Source organism: Bos indicus x Bos taurus, chromosome 4 (genome assembly GCF_003369695.1).
Source record: "Bos indicus x Bos taurus breed Angus x Brahman F1 hybrid chromosome 4, Bos_hybrid_MaternalHap_v2.0, whole genome shotgun sequence".
NCBI classification, from domain to species: Eukaryota; Metazoa; Chordata; class Mammalia; order Artiodactyla; family Bovidae; genus Bos; species Bos indicus x Bos taurus.
The window spans coordinates 48,993,492-49,015,937 of NC_040079.1; the positions used below are offsets into that span (position 1 = coordinate 48,993,492).

The 22,446-nt window shown below is 40.9% G+C and overlaps 2 protein-coding genes across 3 annotated transcripts in view; both read right to left on the reverse strand.

Annotated features, from left to right (window-relative positions):
- Positions 1-1,495: 1,495 nt before the first annotated feature.
- Positions 1,496-4,653, reverse strand: LOC113891379 (cytochrome c). Of its 2 annotated transcripts, none has more exons than XM_027539356.1 (3): positions 4,531-4,653; positions 2,637-2,813; positions 1,496-2,525 (listed from the first exon to the last, which is right to left on the reverse strand). In XM_027539356.1, exons 2-3 carry the CDS (start codon positions 2,803-2,805, stop codon positions 2,377-2,379), a joined length of 318 nt encoding a protein of 105 aa, XP_027395157.1. In that variant the 5' UTR covers positions 2,806-2,813; positions 4,531-4,653; the 3' UTR covers positions 1,496-2,376. The 2 variants fall into 2 exon arrangements, with proteins under 2 accessions (XP_027395157.1, XP_027395159.1); XM_027539358.1 differs by lacking the exon at positions 4,531-4,653 and adding an exon at positions 4,146-4,167.
- Positions 4,654-11,898: 7,245 nt separating this feature from the next.
- Positions 11,899-22,446, reverse strand: part of C4H7orf31 (chromosome 4 C7orf31 homolog) — a 39,711-nt gene continuing 29,163 nt past the window's right edge. The window contains 4 exon segments of the mRNA XM_027539359.1: positions 11,899-12,401; positions 12,404-13,076; positions 16,709-16,800; positions 17,094-17,268. Coding sequence (XP_027395160.1) covers positions 12,274-12,401; positions 12,404-13,076; positions 16,709-16,800; positions 17,094-17,268 — 1,068 coding nt within the window. The 3' untranslated portion in view covers positions 11,899-12,273.

Sequence of the window (22,446 nt, forward strand, 5' to 3'; positions counted from 1 at the left end):
CTAGTTAAGGTTAATCTCACCTCTCATCTGTTCAGTTGGAATCAAAGACTGAGATCTCTTCCAGTTCCAATACTGAGACCTCTAATATGACTAAAATAGCCAACTTAACCAAAGCTTGAGCAAGTCAATCTCTTGCTGTTTTGAAAAACTGTCAATGATGCATCACTTACCACACACTGGCCTTATCATTATGCATGTGTGCAAAGATATGCTACATAACAAGATTACTAGTCAAGTTTCTAAAAACCTAGACATGTTTACCCTTTGAGAAATAGAACGTACCTGTTTAGCTTTCTGAATGAACCAAGAAAGCCTGGGGTTATGACCAGTTTCCAAATAACTCAATCTCCAAATAAGACAACCTGGAATCCAAGTGTTACTAAACAAGTGGAAATCTAATTTCTTGTATTATACTTCTGAGTATGTGAACACCATGTCAATGGTCTGGGGAACAAAAAGAAATGCAGCCAAAGATCAGTGTGTACTTCTGCACTGAAAAGTGTTAGTTGCTCAGTCATGTCTGACTCTTGAGACCCTATGGACTGCCAGGCTCCTCTGTTCATGGAGTTCTTCAGCAAAAGTACAGCAATGGGCTACCATTTCCTTCTCCAGGGGATCTTCACGACCCAGGGATTGAATCCGGGTCTCCTGCGTTGCAGGCAGATGCTTTACTGTCTGAGCCACCAGGGAAGCCCTGAATTAACTATAGGAACTTATAATTACTAGAGGCCCTTATTGAATATAACTGGCCTAGAACACAATTCTCTGCCAACACAGGCCTTAGTTGACTTAGGAAGCACAGAAATCAGTCAATTTCCTGGTCTCCATGTGTTCCCACACTGGTGCAGAACTTTCTTAGAAGCTAACTGCTACACTGACCTGGATACCACCTGAATTATAGCAGGCTTCTGCTTCCCCAAATTGTTTTTGCCCATGTTTTCAGACTATCTTCTTTGCTTTTTCACACTTCTCCAATGACTGAAAATAAGATTCACAAGTTACACAGTGCTCTATCAGGCCTTACAGACCTAAATAAACATCCCCATCACTTTTGACAAGGCCTTCTCCCAGTTCCCTTACTGTCACAGAAATGGCTCTCACCACTGGTACAGACTTATTTCCCACACTGAGAATTTCTCTCAGTATTCTTTATGGCGTAGTTCAAGTTCACCATTCCATAAAATTTCTAGGGACTACACTAAACATGTATGACACAAACTGTGTATGAATAATTTAGCACATAAACTATAACCATACGCTGTACATACTATAACACTATGATCAGAAAGTCTTCTTTCTACATTTGGCATAAATGTTGCAGTGCTCATTCTGGCCAGAGAAACTGAGTGGTTGACTGAGGTGTTGTTCTAGGGCAGGCTGTCCTAGAAGACCAAGTAAACACGATCTACTATTATGACTAGTAATAATGCTGCCTGTTTGGGCTACTGTATTTTTCAACCATTTGGTATGCCATTAAATCAAGTTAGAAAAATCATGATCTGTGACTTTGTTTTTTAATTCTGAAGCCTTATATCAGACAGTTTACAAATCTGAACTAATGATATAGCCCCTCTAATCCTGCTGAGTTGGCAAAAGCATGATTACCAACCACCATATACAAGTAGTTCTACAGTTGCATTTCTGAATTCCTGTTTAAGACAACCTTGAATTATAACTTAGTCTGACTTTGTGAAGAATTAACAAGAAAAGTTTGTTAACATATCTTGTCACAGGGAATTTAAAAAGCATCTGATCTTAAAGATCATCTACAGAATGTGAGGTGCTAAATACGCTTTATTTGATGCTATACATAAACCACACTAAAATGCCTTTCATTAAAAGGCTAAATTTTAGATAGAGAATTTTAATTAAATTGGCATAGTTTATAAAACCAAAAAGATAAAGTGGACTTTGTCAGTGTATTTTCAATCCTTGCCTTAACAGGCTAATGAACACAACTTGAAACACATGTGACTCCTCCTCTGTTTATGAGACAGTGAAGGCACCTTTTCAGTATTTAAATATATTAATATAACCAGTTATAGAAATCTAAATATAAAACCAATCTCTTATAGGTTTTGAGAAGCAATGCACCATCTCCCTAAAAAGTTTAATATTCCTTATTCAAGTTCAATCATCTCTTTAGAATGGGAAAAATGATAGTACTTGTTGAACCGGAATTACTATCAAAATTAAAAAAGCTGACCATATTCGTTTAACCACAAACCAATCTTATTTAAATCAGGACTGTCCAAAAGAATTATTCCATCAGCCGTTCATGATCTGAATTCTAGTATATGAGTCAATTTAAATATGGTACACATAAAAAGTCATGAGACACTTCTGATTCATAATAAATAAGGCAGTGGCCAACTATTACTCATTGGTAGCTTTTTTGAGATAAGCTATCAAGTCTTCCCTCTCTCCCTTCTTCTTAATGCCAGCAAAGATCATCTTTGTTCCAGGGATGTACTTCTTGGGATTCTCCAAGTACTCCATCAGCGTCTCCTCTCCCCAGGTGATACCTAAACAAAGAAGGATATATTGTTAAGCGTGTCACACTCCTGAAACAGTGTTTACCATAAGTTACATTCATACAGTTTGTGCTTGTGTTAGTTAACAATTCCCGCTCTTACCTTTGTTCTTATTGGCATCTGTGTAAGAGAATCCAGGAGCCTGACCTGTCTTTCGTCCAAACAGACCATGGAGGTTTGGCCCAGTCTTGTGCTTGCCTCCCTTTTCCACAGTATGGCACTGGGCACACTTCTGAACAAAAATCTTCTTGCCCTTCTCAACATCACCCATTTTTAAATCTAAAAATGAAAGATTCAGATTAGTAATATTTTCTCCAAGTACAGTAGATTCCAATCATCAACCCCAGTCACTGACACCAAACTTGAATAACAGGTTGAATTTTGTCTTACTTAGTTCACTTGCAACAGATTCTTTAATACCAAAAACACTATCTGGAAGAACTTCCTTGAAAAACACACCTCTGTGAATATCTCTGCATGCTCAGTCACTAAGTGTGTCTGATTCTTCACGACCCCATGGACTGTAGCCCACCAGGTTCCTCTGGCCATGGGATTTTCCAGGCAAGAATATTGGGTGGGCTTTTCCTCCTCCAGGGGAGCTTTCTGACCCAGGGATTGAACCCACATCTCTGCTGTCTCCTGCACTGGCAGCTGGATTCTTTACCACTGAACCACCTGGAAAGCCCCTCTGTGTGTTTAAGTGCCAACTAAAACTTGGCACTTGCCATCAGCCTATACAAGGATTAAGGCACAAGTGGCTGCAGTCGCTGAACTTCAACACATTCTGAAAGGATTTCAGGGTGGAGCAGGAATGAGGCACTCTGGGCTCTGAGTAAACTGGCAAAACTGGCCTTCAGCTAGATCTTTCCAGGTGAAGATTTTATGAGCCCAATTCTTCCATCTCCTTATTATCTAGAAAAGCACTAAAATCCTTAACGGTGGTACCTGTTCCTGCTGACTAGCAGCAAACCTCTGGTAAAAGTGGGTTTGACTTGTACAGTACTCCCATTCATGAAAATCATACAATACTGACATCCCCCCCCCACCTCTTCAGAGCAGTTTCTCATCTTCTAGGACGTACTCATCGTTTTGCCCCAAAGAAAACTTAACTCACAATTCTCATGTGCATTTTTTTCCCAGTTGACGTAAGTGATGAAAGGTTAGAGGTCAGGAAAGCAAAGTGGGAATCTAGTTCAAAGCCATGTCAAAAGATGACACCAAGGTCACGCAAAGTCACAAATGCAATTAGGTTGAACTGCGATATTAAATCCAAGCCATCAAAATTCCAACTTTTAAGGCCTCATTATTTGTTCATACAATTTAAAGCCACTGCTCTCTAAACAGAAGACAAAATACATTTTTACAAAAAGGGAAATCTTTCTTGATTCAGTCCGCTCAGGTTACTCTAAATTGCTTTGTTGTGGGCAGGAGGTCAGCAGCCGGCTTCGCGGTCACCCAGGGACCCCCATCATCCAGCTCTGGGATCCCCGGAAGTGACCACGAGGTCATCCATCCAGGCTTGTTTCAAGGAGACTGTGATGAAACCTACCCCCTCGGACGTTCCTCAGCAGGTTAAGGAGGAAAATGACAGGTGGCCAATAAATGACTTATTGGAGGAGCAATCGTTTCTGCTCCTTTGGAAGGAGGACGTGAAGCGCTGCGCTTCATCCCCGCACTCCCGCCCTCACCTCGGAGGAAGTCTTGTCTACCACTGCCCCAGATCAGCAGTCCCTATAACGGAGAACCGGCGTCTGCGTAAGAATCGCGACCAAGCCGCCTCCGAGTTTTCAGAACCTTGACAGACCCTACTACCTAGTTGGGGTCTCAAGCCGTAGCCCACCCGGTTCTGGCCCGGAGCAGTCTAGCTGGGCGCCACTCCCTGCCAGCTCCCTCGCCCCCGCGCGCGGGCCTCAGTCCACCCGCGCGGCCCCTATGCAGGCGCACGCATTCGTGGCTCAGTTTCCCGCCTGCTGCGGCCTCCGCGCCCGGCGCTCACCGTTCTTTCTCTGTGCGCGACCGAGAAGTTCCGGCTCACAAGCCGAATGTCCCGCTTTCTAAGCCCAAGGACACGCCGGTACGTGCCTAAGTACCGGTGTTGGTGCAACCAAACTGGCTCCGCCCTCCGGTCCCCTGACGGGCGTCCCGGCGACCGGATACGCAGTGACGAAACCGCGCCTCATTGGCTCGGGTCTCCAGGGCTGAGTGCAGACTCTGGGCGCGCGCATGCCGACTAGCATGCTTGGGGGCTACCGCGTTGAGTGCCCTTCCTTTCCGGCCTTTCCTTCCTGGCAATTACGACAGGCCATTAGAGGTACGACACCGGGGTTGTGCCGGAAGGGGCTGTCAGAAGTCCTGGCCTTGGTGTGCGTGCGTGTGCCGTCCGGGAGGGTGGAGCGGAGCCGAGTGGTGGGTCGATAGCGTTATCTTCTTGTAAGGTAACCAGTCTCGTGCTGGTTGACGTAATGCTCTTTGAGCAGTAGGTTTTGTCTGCTCGGAGGGAAACGATCGACTTGGACATACCAGAGGTCTCTTGGCTGTCATCCCTTCAGCTGGAGACTTTTATCCAGACTCGGTCGTATTTCCGCCGCTGGCGCGAGCTGCACCCAACAGAAATAGCCCGCAACCAGGAAGAGTTGGACACGAGCTCCTGACCTTGTTCTTGTTTCGCCTGCCCGCTGTAATTTTAAGTTATCTTCCAAATCGTCCCTTGATGGAGCCCTGAAGACTAGGGCAGCTGCTGCAGTTGAGGCAGAGACTGGATTATAGTTCTGGCCCCTCGCCTGCTGGCTTCTTTTTTACCACGTGCTTTTCTACATGTGCTTCTCGCGTTTGTGTGCAAAAAGAGCAAGGGATGTGTGCAACCAGAATCCAGAAAGAAACATTTTACATGCCTAGCGAATCTTTGGAACTCTATAGAGGATTTGCATTCCATCTAACCTAGGTGAAGCTCATGTTCAAGCAAGCTGGTGTGGTTGGAGTCGTTAGAAATGCAAGGGACTTCTGGCGGTCCAGAAGTTAAGACTCCACGCTTCCAACGCCGGGAATGCGGTTGGATTCCTATTGGGAGGACTAAAATCCTACATGCCTGCACGGCAAGGCCAAAACCAACCAACCAACCAACCAAACAAACAAAAAACAGGTTTGATCACTACAGCTTCCAATAATCATACTTTTCCTCCACCACAAGCTCTCATTCAAGATATGCCCAGTTTTGTCACCGGGAAATTTCTCGACTCCTGTCCTTCAAATTCAGCCCCCGAGTTTGAATTTTTCCTCCTTTCCCATATTCTGTCAGACGGTGCTGTATTCATTTAGTCAAGTATTTATTGAATACATACTATTAGCCAGGCACTGTCTAGGACGGTGGAGTAAATCAGTGAGGACTTTTTCTCTGGCGGAGCTAATGTTCTAGCATCCTTCCTCCTCCCTCCAGTTAAGCCATAGATTGTTGTTTAGTTGCTCAGGTACGTGGGGCTCTTTTGGGACCACATGGACTGTAGCCTGCCAGGCATCTCTGTCCATGGGATTTCTCAGGCAAGAATACTGGAGTGGGTTGCCATTTCCTCCTCCAGGGTATCTTCCCTACCCATTCATTGAACCCCTCCTTCTTGGCAGGCAGATTCTCTACCACTGAGCTATCTGGGAAGCCCCAAGCAATAGATAGTAGTAGGTTAACCTAGATTATTACCTCAGACCCCTCTTAAACCACTGGTCCTGTAATTTCTTCTCCAGATCATCTATCTCCTTATATGAATAGATTATTTTTTTCTGTGTCCTGATTTCCCATTTTCCTGTCTTTAATCTCACACACTGCTGCCACAGAAGTGTGTGTAAAACAGAGAAGAAATCACAACACTTGAATATTCAAGACCTTTTGTGGCTTTTGGAGTGGACCAAGATAGTGTTTTAACTGTAATACTGAAGTAGGCTCATTTGACTAGCTACCCAAGTTTTTGAAAAACCAAGCTCAGTTAACACCTTGCAAATTCAGTCCATACGTTTGAGGCCAAGTCCTAATGTTGCCACCCATATCTCTTCAAGGAATACTTGGGCCTTAAATAGGTATTTGCCCTAATTCAAATCTTATGTGTTTGTGGTATCAGAAGTTACTAGTCTTTGTTCAGTTGACTGATGGGGAGTAGCAACAATGTGCTGGTACTGCAGGCCGTGCAGAATTAGCAATACATCAAGTGGCCTAGTGAATTGATTGACATTTCAAATTTATTTCCATGAGGGGCAGAATAGAAAATCAGAAGTCCTTAACACCTTTACCTAAGGAAATTGGGGATAAAGACTCTTGTCATTGAAAGTAGTAGGAAAATGAGAAAGCAAACTAGCAAAAATGAACACTTGGCACATTCCTGTAGTAGATACTATAACATTTGTGCTTAATATGCATGTATTGAGATTCTAAAGAGATTCATAATGCTTATCATGTATTCAAGATACCAGAGAGAATTAGTTGAGAACAGTACTATTCTACAAGTTGCCCAGTTCCATATATGTATATCTATCTTTTCCTATTGTAGTGGCTGGTAAGGGGTGTAACTGCTGCTGCTGCTGCTAAGTCGCTTCAGTCGTGTCCGACTCTGTGCGACCCCAGAGATGGCAGCCCACCAGGCTCCTCCGTCCCTGGGGTTCTCCAGGCAAGAACACTGGAGTGGGTTGCCATTGCCTTCTCCCAAGGGGTATAACTATTATAAAACAAATGCCTTAGAATTCTCCTTCCAGCAGCACAATGGGTGATATATTTTTTTAAATGTTCATGATAAGAAAAAAATCTAGTAAAAATACCACCCCCTCAATGGCACCCCACTCCAGTACTCTTGCCTGGAAAATCCCATGGACGGAGGAGCCTGGTCGGCTGCAGTCCATGGGATCGCTAGGAGTCGGACAAGACTGAGCGATTTCACTTTCACTTTTCACTTTCATGCATTGGAGAAGTTGACTCTAGAGACACCTTGTGGAAGCTTGCTGAAGTGAAAGAGCCTTAGGCTTTAAGAGCATCTCTGCTGGCTCAGCATCTGCTGGCTCCTTCAATGGAGAAGTTGTGGGTTTCCTGGGTTGGGAAGATCCTCTGGAGAAGGAAATGGCAACCCACTCCAGTATTCTTGCCTGGGAAATCCCATGGACAGAGGACCCTGGCAGGCTACAGTCTGGGTTGTAAAAGATTTGGACATGACGTAGCCACTAAACAACTGCAGAATGGAAGTAAAGCTTATACAAAAGATGAGTAGTGGAGTAGGGAGGGGTCTCAGTTGGCTGAGACCCCTGCATAATGCTGAAGCACTTCAATCTAAAGGATAAAATAGTCTGCTCATTAGCAAAGGGAAGAACCAAATTAGTCTTATCTGGCTTGGTCTTGGGTACTGGATGGGAGGAAAAAGTATCCTCTGATAATTCATAACCACAGGTCTGCCCACATGGAGGTTTAAGGTTTGATTTATTTTATTACCTGCATGGTCTAAGGAACCTCTAGCAGAAAAATGAACAAAGTAGTTGTAGATAGGTGATGTGTTCTGGTGTCTGGCAAAAACAAACTCAGATCTCCAGAGAAATATCTCAATCAACCCAGGTTCCATATTTAAGAAATGCTGTGCATGAGATAATAATGAAAACCAACAAAGAGCAAAATTACAGCCACAAAGGGCCACAGGTGTTGGAATTATTAGATACTGTTGGAGAAGTAAAAACCTTACTGAAAAAGAGAGACCTCACATCACTATGGAAAGAAAGCAAACACATTTCTTACTGAATAAGCACAATATAAAATAGCTGTATATAGGTAATCTAGAAGAAACTACCAAATCAAAGTAAGACCTCACACAATTTATACAGCTAAACTAATTATAATGCTTTTATCTCATGCTGCTTTTAGCTAGCATATAAGATGAGGCTTTAGGGTCAGTAGTGCCCTGTTTTCCATTTGGCAGCACCATTGTCACGTTATTTGGATTAACGGTCACCTGTTTTCCACAGGAGGACTTGACATCACCGTTTGTGGCCAGATCCTTCTTAGTTAAGTTTTTATTTTTTCACATTATTTCGCCCTAAGTTCACTTGGGAATTTGTGGTAGCCATTTGTTTAATGAGTTGTCCTCATCCAAAAGAAAAATAAAACTTACTTTCCTGAGAAGTAAATGGTTACACCTGCATTAAGCTCCCAAGGTGAAGCTCTATCTACCGAGGTGTTTACATTTTTTGAGAGACCTATTTACATTCCAAATGGTTAGTGTGAGGATTTAGGTGGTTTAGATTTTCTTCCTTCCTCTTAGAAGATGGGAGAGAGGGGAAAGGTCTCTTTTTCCATTATGTGTTAGTCACTTCAGTCGTGTCCGATTCTCGGGACCCTGGACTGTAGCCTGCCAGGCACAGTCCATGGAATTCTCCAGGCAAGAATACAGAAGTGGGTTGCCATTTCCTTCTCCACTTTTTCCTTTGTAAACAGAGAAAATAAATTTTATTTACCTTTACAATGTATAATGTGAAATGATATTTGAAAACATTTAGATAAAGAAGGAAACAAAAACATGTGCAACAAACAAGGGATTATCAGAAATAATGTGGCAGATTTTAAAAAGACAAAAATAATTTCTGTAAATAAAAGTTAAAGTCACTGAAATAAACTTCATATATAGGGTGAGCTTTATACAAAATTCAAGGACAAGAAAGACTAAGCCATAGCTATAACTAAAGGAAAGGATAATGCCTACTGTGATTCTGAGAGGACAGGGTGGGAAATGGAATGAGGAGGAACATAGCATGTGAGTTCTTGATATTTTAGTGACTGGATTATAGATTAATTGATTTTTAAAAATATATAAAATAAGTATATGGGCTTCCCCAGTGCCTCAGTGGTAAAGAATCCATCTGCAATGCAGGAGATGCAGGAGACTTGGGTTTGATCCTTGGGTCTGGAAGATCCCCTGGAGGAGGGCATAGCAACCCATTCCAGTATTTGTGCTTGAAAAATCCCACGGACAGCCTGGCAGGCTTCAGTCCATGGGGTTGCAAAGAGTCAGACATGACTGAAGCGACTAAGCGCGCACACACACACATACACACACACACAATAAGTAAATATGGCCAATCGTCCTGCATTAAAGACTCAAAAGATGGGCCACAAAGCACATTTTAAAAGCAGGTTTAAAGAAAAGGTACAAATGAGAGAATTAATGAAATGGAAGGTAAATACAAAGTAATTACTAAATGTAATTTAGAGAACAAATGGTAGAATATATAAAAGAGAAATTAGAGAAGTTAAGACATAAGAAAAAAAAAAAGACATAAGAAAGATAGTATAAGGAGGTCTATTTAGAGTTTCAGAAGACTAAAATAGAGAAAATTAGGGAGAGGCCTGTGTTTGAAAATATAAATCTGGGAATTTTCCAAAACTGATGTAAGACATGAGTCTCAGATTCAGAAAGCACATGAATGCAAACAGGATAAACAAAATCAGCATTAAGACCTGGTGATGGAACATCAGAACTTTCTAGACAAAAAGAAGTATTTAAAATAGATGTAAAAGAGAGATTATCTACTTAAGAAAATTACAAATAGATATATATCACATCTCTCAACAGCAACAGTGGAAACCAGAAGTCAGTAGAGTAACTGAAGAGCAAACTCTTAGAGTCACTGTCCAATCCCGCCCACCCCACCCCCCCTTACACCCCAACTTCTTTGCCTTGTTGTTCGGTTGCTAAGTCATGTCTGACTCTTCGTGATCCCATGGACTGTATAGCCCACCAGGCTCCTCAGTCCATGAGATTTACCAGGCAAGAATACTGGAGTGGGGTCCCCTTTCCTTCTCCAGGGGCTCTTCCCGGATTAGGGATCAAACCTGCATTGCCAAATGGATTCTTTATCACGGAGCCACCAGGGAAGCCCATCCCCCTCACCTTAGGCATACCCCAATATGTTTACATGTCAGAAGATATGGAGAATCTTGTGATTAAGTCATGTGATTGACTTTCTTGCCCCCAGTTTTCCCCAACGTTATTTTACCATGTGACTTTTTGCTTCCCACAATACCTAATTTAATGAATATAACTAGTGCTACAGAATAAAATTTGGAAAAAATTCCATTCCATAATTTTAGCCCAGAATAGTTTTAAAGAGGGTGTAACCAAATGACATATTGGTCATGAAACAAAAACAAATATTAAATCTCAAAAATACACTCAGAAGTTCCTCATGAACTTTCCATGGTAAACGGTCTAAAACATAGCTCTTGGCATATTATCAATAAATGAGTTTATTCCATTTAGCAGTCATATAAACTCTTGGTAGACACCTTCTAAAAATCATATTTGGCTTTAGAATAATAGATATCAAGCCATCTGCTGTGGTCTGAATGTTTGTATCCCCCTCCCTGAAAATTTATATATTGAAATCCTAACCCCCAAGATTATTAGGAGGTGGGAGTCTTTGGCATGTGATTAGTTTCTGCCTGCAATACAGGAGACCCCAGTTCGACTCCTGGGTTGGAAAGATCCAATTGAGAAGGGATAGGCTACCCACTCCAGTAGTTTTGGTCTTCCCTGGTGGCTCAGTTGGTAAAGAATCTGCCTGCAATGCAGGAGACCTGGGTTCGATCCCTGGGTTGGGAAGATCCCCTGGAGAAGGGAAAGGCTATCCATTCCAGTTCTGGCCTGGAGAATTCCACAGACTGTATAGACCAATGGGTCGCAAAGAGTCGGATAGGACTCAGCGACTTTCACTTTAGTTCATGAAGGCAGAACCTTCATGAATGGGGTTAGTGCCCTCAAAAGAAGCCCAGATAGATCCCTTGCTTCTTTTATCAAGTGAGGTTGTGGTGAGAAGATGGCGGTCAGTGAGGAAGCAGAGCCTCACCGGACACCAAACCTGCCAGCGCTGTGACCTGGACTTCCCCGCCTCCAGAACCGTGAGAATGATGTTTGTTGTTTACATAAGCCACCGAGTTCATGGTATGTTGTCATAGCAGCCCAAACAGACTAAGACACCATCCTTTCTTGCCATAGAGTTCATCAGTTACTAATTAAAACCATTTCTAGATCTTTGCAATAAAATCATTTTTTCTTCATAAAAGAAATGGTTATGTTTCTCTATCAGAAGGTGAAAGGAAAAGAAACATCCAACTTAGAATGTGTGCGCATGCAGAGCATTTTGAGTTTTGTCTTTTCCACTAACTTATTTTGTCCACGTGTTTACACAAAGGAACAGGGCCCACGTATTTATTAAGGTAATGTAGTTTGTAGAGCTGTCAGTCCCTCAGTTAACTGGGCTTTTGAATTTTGTCTTTGTACCTAGTGTTATTTTATACAAACATTTACCTACACAGGGACAGTGTCCATATATTTATTTTATTAAGGTACTACTGTAGTTTGTATAGACGTTTGTCGATTATCGGGAATTTGAGTTTTTTTCAAATATTTTTTGTAAAATTTTGTCATACACATTGTTTATTATGATTTTGGAAATATTCCTTGGCATATAATTTGAAAATGAGATTAAAGACTATAAATTTTTCTGGTTCTATTTTATTGTCAAATTGTTAAACTTTTGAAGAAGTCAGAACATCACCTTTTCTGGGTTCTTCTGATCAGACCCTAACTTAAATACCTGAAAACATAAACCTCATTAACAAGCTCATTATGCCTTCTCCAAAAAACAGAATCCAGCAATGAGGAAGAAATTCTGTTATATTTTTTCTTTTCTTGCTAGAAGCTGGGTTTTGAAGGGAAGGATGAATAGCTCAATTATAGAAATAATAGGAATTATGGCCATAGAATTGGTGTTTCTTCCCCGAGTGCTCTTTATCCCTGAGGTCTTTATAGTCTTCTAGAACTGATTTATGGAAACGTTTTTGTGCACCAGTTTTGAAAAAGCGTTCTTAAGCTCCAGCAGGTCCGTTTGAGGTTTGGCCACTCCAGCTCTAGGAATCCAACCCAGGATAGGTTTTGTTTCTTCATCATCCTCCATATTCAAGGTCAACTGTTCTGGCTTACTTAAAAAGTGTTCAAAATCACAAGTTTTCAGGTCTGGTTTACTTTGTAAAATACCAGGCTTACTAAGGCTAACAGGATTTTGGTACACATTATACTGATTTAAATGTTCATAGGGAATGTAATGATCTGGGTTACAGTAAGGTATAAGTTGGGGTTTTAATGACAGCTGTCTCCAGTACAAATCTTCTGTCTTTTTAGTATCTGTGATTTTTGGAAATGGTTTTATGTCGTAAGTATTAGCCAGATCTTTTGTTGGGTAACAGGATGGGAGTGCATAGGTAGATAGCAAGCTTTGTTCTTCCTTAATCTTTTCTTCAATCTCCTGGTTTTTATGTGTCACATCTGCAGGTATGTTATCACTCAGAGCCATCATTTCTGTAGAACTGGGCACAAAGGTATGAAAAGTACACAGAACTCTAGGGGTACAGTCTGGGCAGGAAGATGGTCTTTGCTCAAGAATAGCCTCCAGAGGACGTTGGTTCTGAATCAGTCGGGCAATTCGTCCTTCCAAGGGTCTGGTGGGCTTTAAGGCAGGATGGAATTTTTCTTGCTGTGGTGGTAGGATAAAAAAGAGAAAATGAACTAATTAATAGATCTAGCATTGTCAGGATATTGCCACAAATGGCAGGTCAAAACCCACACCCATTTTCACTATCTGAGCAAACACAGGATGGGTTGGAGTAAACACTGCAATGTTTACTGATATTTGTTTAAAGACATTGAAATTTGGGTCCTAATAAACACGTTTTTATAAGGAAAGGGCACATTTTTACTTGGCTATAGAGAAATTTTTCCATGTAGGAACTCTTTGCTTTCAGACTTTCCAAGATATAAAAGAACTTATTGGAATGAAACAGGTCATATTTTATGATGATGTCTGTCACCAACACAGATGATGTTAATTAAAATTTACGTGCAATTATTTAAATCTCAGCCAAAGCCTTCTTTATTAGACTCAGGCAAGGGTTTTTAAACCTTGGTTGGTTGACTCAGAATCAGCTTCTGAATTAGCAGAAAATAAGATTCCCAAGCTTGGTCCTCTGAGATTGTGATGCAGAGGGTCTGCAGTAGGCCTTAGGAATCTGTTCTCTTAATAAGCATCTCGAGTGATGCTAAGGCCAGTGATATGCTATGCTTGGAGAAACACTGGTCTGACAGGGGTTTGTCATAGCTGTGCTTCTTTTTTGAGATGTTTGACAGATATTATGAACTTAATCATGTCTGGTAACTGCAAAAGCAATGAGTATGTTGAAGGGGTTATTAATAGATATATGACTGGGGGGAGGGATGAGGAAGAGGGAGGAGTTGACTTGGAAGGGGCATGAAGGGACTTTCTGGGAGGATGGTAATGTTGAATATATTGATAGAGGTTTGGGTTACAAGGTGTATGCATTTGTCAAAACTTATGGACTGTACACTTAAGGTTTGTGTAATTGTAATGAATGTATGTGAAGTGAAGTGAAAGTCACTGAGTTGTGTCCGACCCTTTGCGACCCCATGGACTATACAGTCCATGGAATTCTCCAGGCCAGAATACTGGAGTGGGTAGCCTATCCCTTCTCCATTGGATCTTCCCAACCCAGGAGTTGAACTGGGGTCTCCTGCATTGCAGGAGGATTCTTTACCAACTGAGCTATCACCTTAAAAGAAAAAATTAATTTAAGTCCAATTAATGGTATGCATTTTTGAGGTTTCCTATTGGCTCAGGGGTAAAGAATCTGCCTGCAATGCAGGAGGAGACTCGGGTTTGATCTCTGGGTCAAGAAGATCCCCTGGAGAAGGGCATGGTGACCCACTCCAGTGCTCTTGCCTGGAAAAATCCCATGGACAGAGGAGTCTGGCAGGCTACAGTCCATGGGGTCCCAACAAGTCGACTGAGCACACATGCACACACACACACACACACATGCTGAATGTTTAGGATTAAGTGTAAATCTGTGATTTACATGGAAATGCAGAAAAAATAAAGTGAATTTATCGATGTTTGGAGTGATGGCAAGATAGATAGATGTGTGATAAAATAAGTATAGTAAAATGCTAGGTAAAATCTAGACCATGGGTATACAGGTCTTAACTGTAAAATTATTTAGACTTTTCTGTATGTTAACATTGAACATTTGAACATTTTTATAATCTGTTTAAGAAAGAAAACTAAAAACGAATGTGTGACAATGATGGAATTGATAGCAAAGATAAAAATAAGAATGGTGAAAATATAACTCTAGTTTGGAATTAGAAAAAAAAAAAAGGACTTGGGAACAGCTTTTTGAAACCTAATCTGTTCATAGTTGGAAGAGTTTCCATACTGTTATCAACAAATTTGTTATTTCCTTTAACTAATCAGGTTTGAGTAGATACTATGAAAACAAGAAAAAAATTCCTTTGAAATACACTGTTAAATTTATAAACAAAAAAGTATATATCTTACTTTGATGGTATCCTTATATGTGAGAAGCAGCTTTATACCTTTACTTTATTCTACAACAAAATATTTCATACACATATTTATCACCAGTAAAACATGCTTTCTCAGACTCTATTATTTATATTTTAATTAGAAACCAGCAAGAGTCACTTAAACTTTCTTTTAAACTTCCAACTATTTAAGACATATTTTATCTTGTTATTAATAAAAAATTTAGGTGTTATTTACATGTATGATAATTTTGCATATAATATACTTGACAAACATCCTTTGTATAACTGTACATGTATTTCCTTGTAAAAATGATAAAGCTGCTTCCTGAGGGACTGGACTCTACGGGCTTAAATCTGGAAATCTGGACGGCTGTTGAACACACCTGACAACGTCACAGTATATGTATAGTCTTCTCTAGCCTTAGAGAATGTTTGTTACAGGTAAAACATAGAGAAAATTAAAAACCTTTTAGTGAATTATAAGGCACAGTCTGTGGAACTACTTCTAGTGTTATGATTTATTATATCACCCTGAGAAATACTGAAGCTATATAAAATAAATTTGATCATTCAGTCTAAAAAGAGTTCATGTTGAAATACCTTAACATTGTTTCTTAGGTGTCTTTCCAGAACCTACATCTTTGGAAATATTAATCTTGTTTAAAAAACTGAGTTTTAGAGGATAAAATTTAGGTCCAAATCAAACAACATAAATGTATCCTATTAGGTCATTTTATTTCACTTGCATAATTAAGCTAAGAAATTATAACTTCTATCACTAAAGGGCTTGATCATTTCTTTTAGGACATTTCACATAATCAATTAAGAAATCTCTTGTTATTTGCAGAGAATTTATTGGCTTTTGTTTGTAATTCAGCCAACTCTCAATGATTGTGGATATCAGGAGGAAGCCTTTATCTCTTCAGCAGCAGTGAAAGTGTACAAGATATAAAATATGCAAAGATTCACAGAATTTATTAAGAAACCACATTTATTACTAGGTAAATGTTCATAAACCAATTCCTTTGTAAATTTTAGCAACAGTAGCATAGTAGAAAATCTGTAAAACAAAATAAAACAAAAATAACCCAGTACTGTGATGAAGAAAGGACTTGCCAGCTAGTGCTAGTGGTAAAGAACCTGCCTGTCAGTGCAGGAGACATAATTAGACATGGGTTTGATCCCTGGGTCTGGAAGTCCCCTGAAAGAGGGCACGGCAACCCATTCCAGTATTCCTGCCTGGAGAATCCCATAGACAGAGGAGCCTGGCAGGCTGCAGTTCACAGGGCCGCAAAAAGTCTGACACAAATGAAGTGATGTAGCATGCACCCATGTGATGAAGATAAGAAAACCTGCTTGTTCTTCAAAACAGTGGACAAGTTCGAATCAATTCAGAATTAACTTCTGAACTGAGTTAAATTTTCCCTTTGCTGGCTTGGTCACTAATATTCAGGAAGCAAATAAAAAGTGAGTAAAGCAAGGAGCCCAGAACCTAGATGTGTGCGTGCATGTGTGCTCAGACACACCAGGCGCGTCTGACTCTTTGGGACCCTGTGGACTGTACCCTGTCAGGCTCCTTTTTTAATGGGATCCTCCAGGCAAGAATACTGGAGTGGGTTGCCATGACCTCCTCCAGGGGACCTTCCTAACACAGTGATTGCACCTGCGTTGCAGGTGGATTCTTTACCCCCTGAGCCACCTGGGAAGCCCCCAAATCTAGACACTTTCCCCCTAAATAACTGAGAGTTGACTGCAATTACTTACAGGCTCTGGGTCAAATCCTATCTGTCCAGTTAACTCTGCTACCTCCTTTTCATGGTAATCATCCAGTTCAAGGGGATTCATGGGCCCCAGACCTTAATGGAAACATCACATCTTATTATTTTGTTAAAGTAAATGAAGAATGCTATGTAAATTTAGACCTTTTCATAGAAACACTTACCTGTTCCCCTTTGTAATATAATTAGAAATGATAAAAAATGAAAACAAACTTAACTTTCCAATTACCCTCTAAGAGGAACTTACCACCCACCTTATTCTGATTGCTACTTAGATTAAGAAAACGGGGAAATATTAGAAGATAAAGCTGTAATAGCACTTGTTAAATATTCTAAGTTTGTTCTTTTTACTCATTAAAGTGAACTCATACCTGTAAAATCATGATTATATGAAGTGATCCAGTGGGACTTCTCGAGATTTCTTTGTATGTTGACTTCTTTTAGAGAAGTAATAGGGTCCCATGAATTTAAAGAAGTGTTAGGAGCGAAGGTTTTAGGTGGTTTTGGGTAGAACACTGGCTTGTTTTTCTCAACACATTTAGGAAGCTAGAATATGAGTATAAAAGGTCATTGCTGTTAGAAAAGATCATAATACTTTTCCTTCATTAATTACTAAAATTCTGCAACTGTAACCTAAACTGTATTTAGAGTTAAACACAGTATTTTTATCAAAGGAGGTCTTTTTGAAAATTCCTTTACTTTAGCAGGGCGTCTGAAAGTATACTTTGGAGAAATGCAATGAAATTTTATTAGAGAAATAAAGGACTCTGAGGTACAGCCAAAATTGTGTGCCTCCTACTTCTCCTTCCCTGCCTAAAATGACACCATATGATATCATTTATGAATTTATGATGAAGGCTAACTCACTGAAATTCAAATAAAAATTTCATTCTGTAGACATAACTGCTTTACAAATAGAGTTTTATATTTTCAAAAGGAGGAATGCACATAAAAGTGAATGAATGGGTTTCACTGTAGTCTTTTTGTTTACTTAGAAATTCACATTTTCTCAGATTGATGATTCTCAATACATATTTACAGAGCACCTACATGTGTAAGGTAGTGGCAGACACACAGGTGGATCAGAAACAAATCTTGTCATCGAGGAGTACACTGGCTAGAAGGGGAGATAAGGCGTGAACATAAATGACTATAAGATGGACACTAACTCTTGGCTACAGGAGAAGTCAAGACAAAATAATTTGGAAGTTCAGAGGAGGGAGAAATTGATTCCAGCCGAGTAGGGAAGTGGTGCTGGTAGCACAGGGTGGGAGGCGACAAGAGACCATGTTAGGTGACACCACAGAAAGTAGGGCTTGAGTGGCATGCAGAGGCGGAGAGGCTAAAGGAACTGCAAGGGCAGAGACGGGGTGGTGCGGGGAAGTATGGAATAAATACTTCTTGAACCTTGCGAACTTGTCCTTACGGCCAGGCCCACCCTTAACACTTGCAGGTCCTGGGATTTTAGTACAATGAGAGTCCACATTCCATTAGTCTAAATAGTTCAATTTGTAAATCAAGCAAATAAACTGGCAAGTAAGTATGTTTCACTCTCCTACCTTGATAAGATACTTTCATAACAACCTGGAAGACCAGGTTCAAATTTAGACTTCTTAGACTATTCCAAGTCTTCTTAGGCTGTCCCAAGTATTGCACTGGGTGGGACATAGTGGTTCAAAAAGAGCCAACTGCTAGCCCCTGGCCCGACTGCTTTCGTACCTCACCTTCTTACCCCCACTTCCATCCCAAACTATGAGGTGCCTTTTATATGAGGGTACCTATCCCTTAAGTTCAAGTTCAATATACCTATTACTGCCCCTTCCAGCACACAGCCACCTCTTGGCCACCCGTCTGGCCTAGAGGGATATACTAGCTTGGCAGCACTGTCAACCCCTGGGAGGATGGACCTGGGGAAGAGACCCCATAAAGGGCCTGAAACTGGGTTCAAAGCCACTTGTCAGGGAACGTACAGTCCAGCATCAATCTGGGGCAAGAGACTGGGGAGCACAGGTTCAGATGGACACACCCTCTTGTTCTCATAAACTTTCTGCCCCACAAGGAGGGGCACAGTTAGCCAGAGCTGGGCCTTATAAAGCACAGGCATTCTAAAGTTTCTGGGCCTAAGGGCTGCTGCTCACCACAACCCTGTGAGGTTGGAGGGAACCCCATTTCCATACCTAAAGTAGTCATGATAAAAGTCACTTGGTAAAAATCTGTCTCAAGAAGTATTAAATAACCAGCTCTATAAACCTTTCATGATTATGTGGCCTGCTTATCCAGGGCTAAATAAAGCCCTCTTTATTTCTTTATCATGATTTTCAAAGTTCAAATCTTGTTCTGAGGGGCAAGATTAATTCTGTGTTTTAATCTGGCCCAAAGAATTGATGCTTTTGAATTGTGGTGCTGGAGAAGACTCTTGAGAGTCCCTTGGATTGCAAGGAGATCAAACCAATCAATCCTAAAGGATATCAACCCCAAATACTAACTGGAAGAACTGATGCTGAAGCTGAAGCTTCAATACTTTGGCCACCTGATGCGAAGAGCCAACTCTTTGGAAAAGACTCTGATGCTGGGAAAGATTGATGGCAGGAGAAGGGGACAACAGAGGATGAGATAGTTGGATGGCATCACCGACTCAATGGACATGAGTTTGAGCAAGCTCCAGGAGAGAGTGAAGGACAAGGAAGTCTTCAGTTCATGGGGAGCTGCAGTTCATGGGGTCGCAAAGAGTTGGACATGACTTAGTGACTGAAGAACAACAATTTGGTCTATCTAACAGCAGGGATCTACTGAAATGCCATCACAGGCACAGAGGAAGAAAATAGGGAATGCAAAATTTTATTGTAGCCTGAGTTATCTTGGGAGGAGTTTAAAGGGTCAGGAAACTTTTGAGAGTGGAGAGTTAGCCAGTTTTTAGTGTGTTAGGTAATGTAATACTGCCAGGACAGTGAGAGAGGGATTGCTGGGGATCATTCACTCAATAGGTTTTCATTGGTTGAATATGGGGGCTTCCCGGTGGCTTAGATGGTAAAGACTCTGCCTGCATTGCAGGCAGATCAACCTGCAGACCCAGGTTCAATCCCTGGGTCAAGAAGATCCCATGGAGAAGGGAATGGCTACCCACACCAGTATTCTTGCCTGGAGAATTCCATGGACAAAGGAGCCTGGTGGGCTGTCACAGAATTGGATGCTACTGAGTGACTGTCATTTTCACTTTAGGTTGAATGTACTATTCACAGGTGAAAGTTAGGATCTAATATGGAAGGTAAGTACAGAATAGAAAGGAATTCCAACTTCTGAGATGTTAACATCTCAGTACAACAGAGTATGTTAGTTGTTTCAGTTCAGTTCAGTCACTCAGTCGTGTCCGACTCTTTGCGATCCCATGAACCGCAGCATGCCAGGCCTCCCTGTCCATCACCAACTGCCGGAGTTATCCAAACCCATGTCCATTGAGTCGGTGATGCCATTCAACCATCTCACCCTCTGTCGTCCCCTTCTCCTCCTGCCCTCAATCTTTCCCAGGATCAGGGTCTTTTCAGATGAGTCAGCTCTTCACATCAGGTGGCCAAAGTATTGGAGTTTCAGCTTCAACGTCAGTCCTTCCAATGAACACCCAGGACTGATCTCCTTTAGGATGGACTGGTTGTATCTCCTTGCAGTCCAAGGGACTCTCAAGAGTCTTCTCCAACACCACACTTCAAAAGCATCAATTCCTCAGCACTCAGCTTTCTTTATAGTCCAACTCTCACATCCATACATGACTTCTGGAAAAACCATAGCCTTGTTGTTTAGAATTTGGAATACATTCTCAGAGGAGGAGTGCTATATAAATGGTTGTTACATTCCCAGCAGAGCTTATAAAAATCTATGAAACTTGTAAATTATTTAATAAACATTTACTGAATACCTGATACAAGCAAAACCATGTGCCAGCTTTTAAGTGCCCTGGGCTAGGCACCAAAAACTCCATAAATTGCCATAAAATAACAGGAATTAATACAGTCATAACATGTTAAAACAGAGCACTAAATATAATGTGTTGTTTTAGTCTTGAGTGGTGGGGCTTACTAAGGTTTAATGGAGAGAAGAGGTCTATTATGGAGACCACTTTGCTCTTTGGAGAGACATTAACATTGGGGACACATTGGATCTTTATTGGATCATATTTCATGTCACTGTGTCAGCACTGTTTTTACATTAAGAAGCCATGATTAGGAACTTTGTCATTTGCATATGAAATGAATAGAGGAGGGAGAGCAAATAAGAGAGTGGCAGAGATACGTTTCTTTGATACCTAGTTAGGACTTTGGAACAGAGAAAGTTGAAGGCATAAGAGGATGCATGATAGGAGGAAGGCTGCCTGGGACAGAATGGAGGAAAAGCAAAGGCGGCAAGACGGTGAACAGAGAGCATGCCCATTAGAGGACACATGGCAGATACAGCAGGAACTACAACACAGTTTTCCTAATTTGGTTTACTCTCTGCTACGCAACAGAAACAATGAGGGTTGAGCTGAGCCTTGAAGAAAGAGCAAGTCTGAGATGAGAGAAGAGAGCATTTCAGGAAGAGGAAGTGGCCATGAACCCGCTCAGGGACCAGCGAACAGAGCCAGGCTGTGAGAAGGAAGAGAGGAGGGAAGGCCAGAACCAAAGGGTCATTGTAGCTCGTTTAAAGCACTGGAATTCACACTTAGGTAAAGGGGTGCTAATCAAGATTGCCAAGGGGGGTGACACGAGTTACAGCAGTATTTTAATCAGCAGGTAGAAATGAGAGGAATTGAAAGAAGAACCTCTCATATTTCTAGGTTACTTTGATATAGATTTTGCTTGAAAGAATAAAAGTCATCTAGTCAGATAGATGATTATTTAAGGATTTTTCCTGACATATAACTTTACAAAAAACAAACAGATGCTTCACAGATGACTGTATGACATTGCAATGACCACACTCTGGCCTGCCACAGTAGTCTTTCCCAGAGAAATTCAAATGTTTCTAGGTTTCCATCATTATTTCTTGCCTCCTTCACAGACTATTAGATGCAAGGACATAATATATGGAAAACACTTGGTATTGCCTCTCACAAACTAACTGGCCAGTGAATGTCAGCTATTATTATTTTCAAATATATATTTTCCTTCAGGATTTAAAAGTGTTCTCTTTCTACTATGTGGAGTCATGGTAGAGAGGTTAAGAACAGAGACTGGAGTCTCATGAGCCTGAGTTCTATGATTGTGAGATAGTTACCAACTCCCTGAGCCTCAGTGTCCTCATTTATAAAATGGGAATGATTATACTAACCTTTTGAGTGTATTGTGAGGGCCAAATAACTCTCTCTATATAAAGAAGTTAGGGTGTAGCAATTTCTTAATAAATGGTGGCTACTGTTTTATTTTATTTTTGATTCTGCACAAAGGTACTACTGTAATTGGCACATTAAATTGCAAATCTTTCTGTTTACTCTATGTATATTTACATTTACTATATTCGAAGTTACTTGATATGTTATGAATCATAAGAACAGAGTTGTAGAGACAGTGAATGATCCACAGTACTCGTTTACTTCATTTTGTGGGGAACTTTTTGTAAATATGGAAATGTTACATAAAATCAGTTAAGAAAACAAACAATAAATATGAATCATGGCCAAAATCTCAATGTTTCTATCTGTATAGAAGATAAAAGTAATCTATCTTTTGGATTTTTATAAACACAGAATGCAAA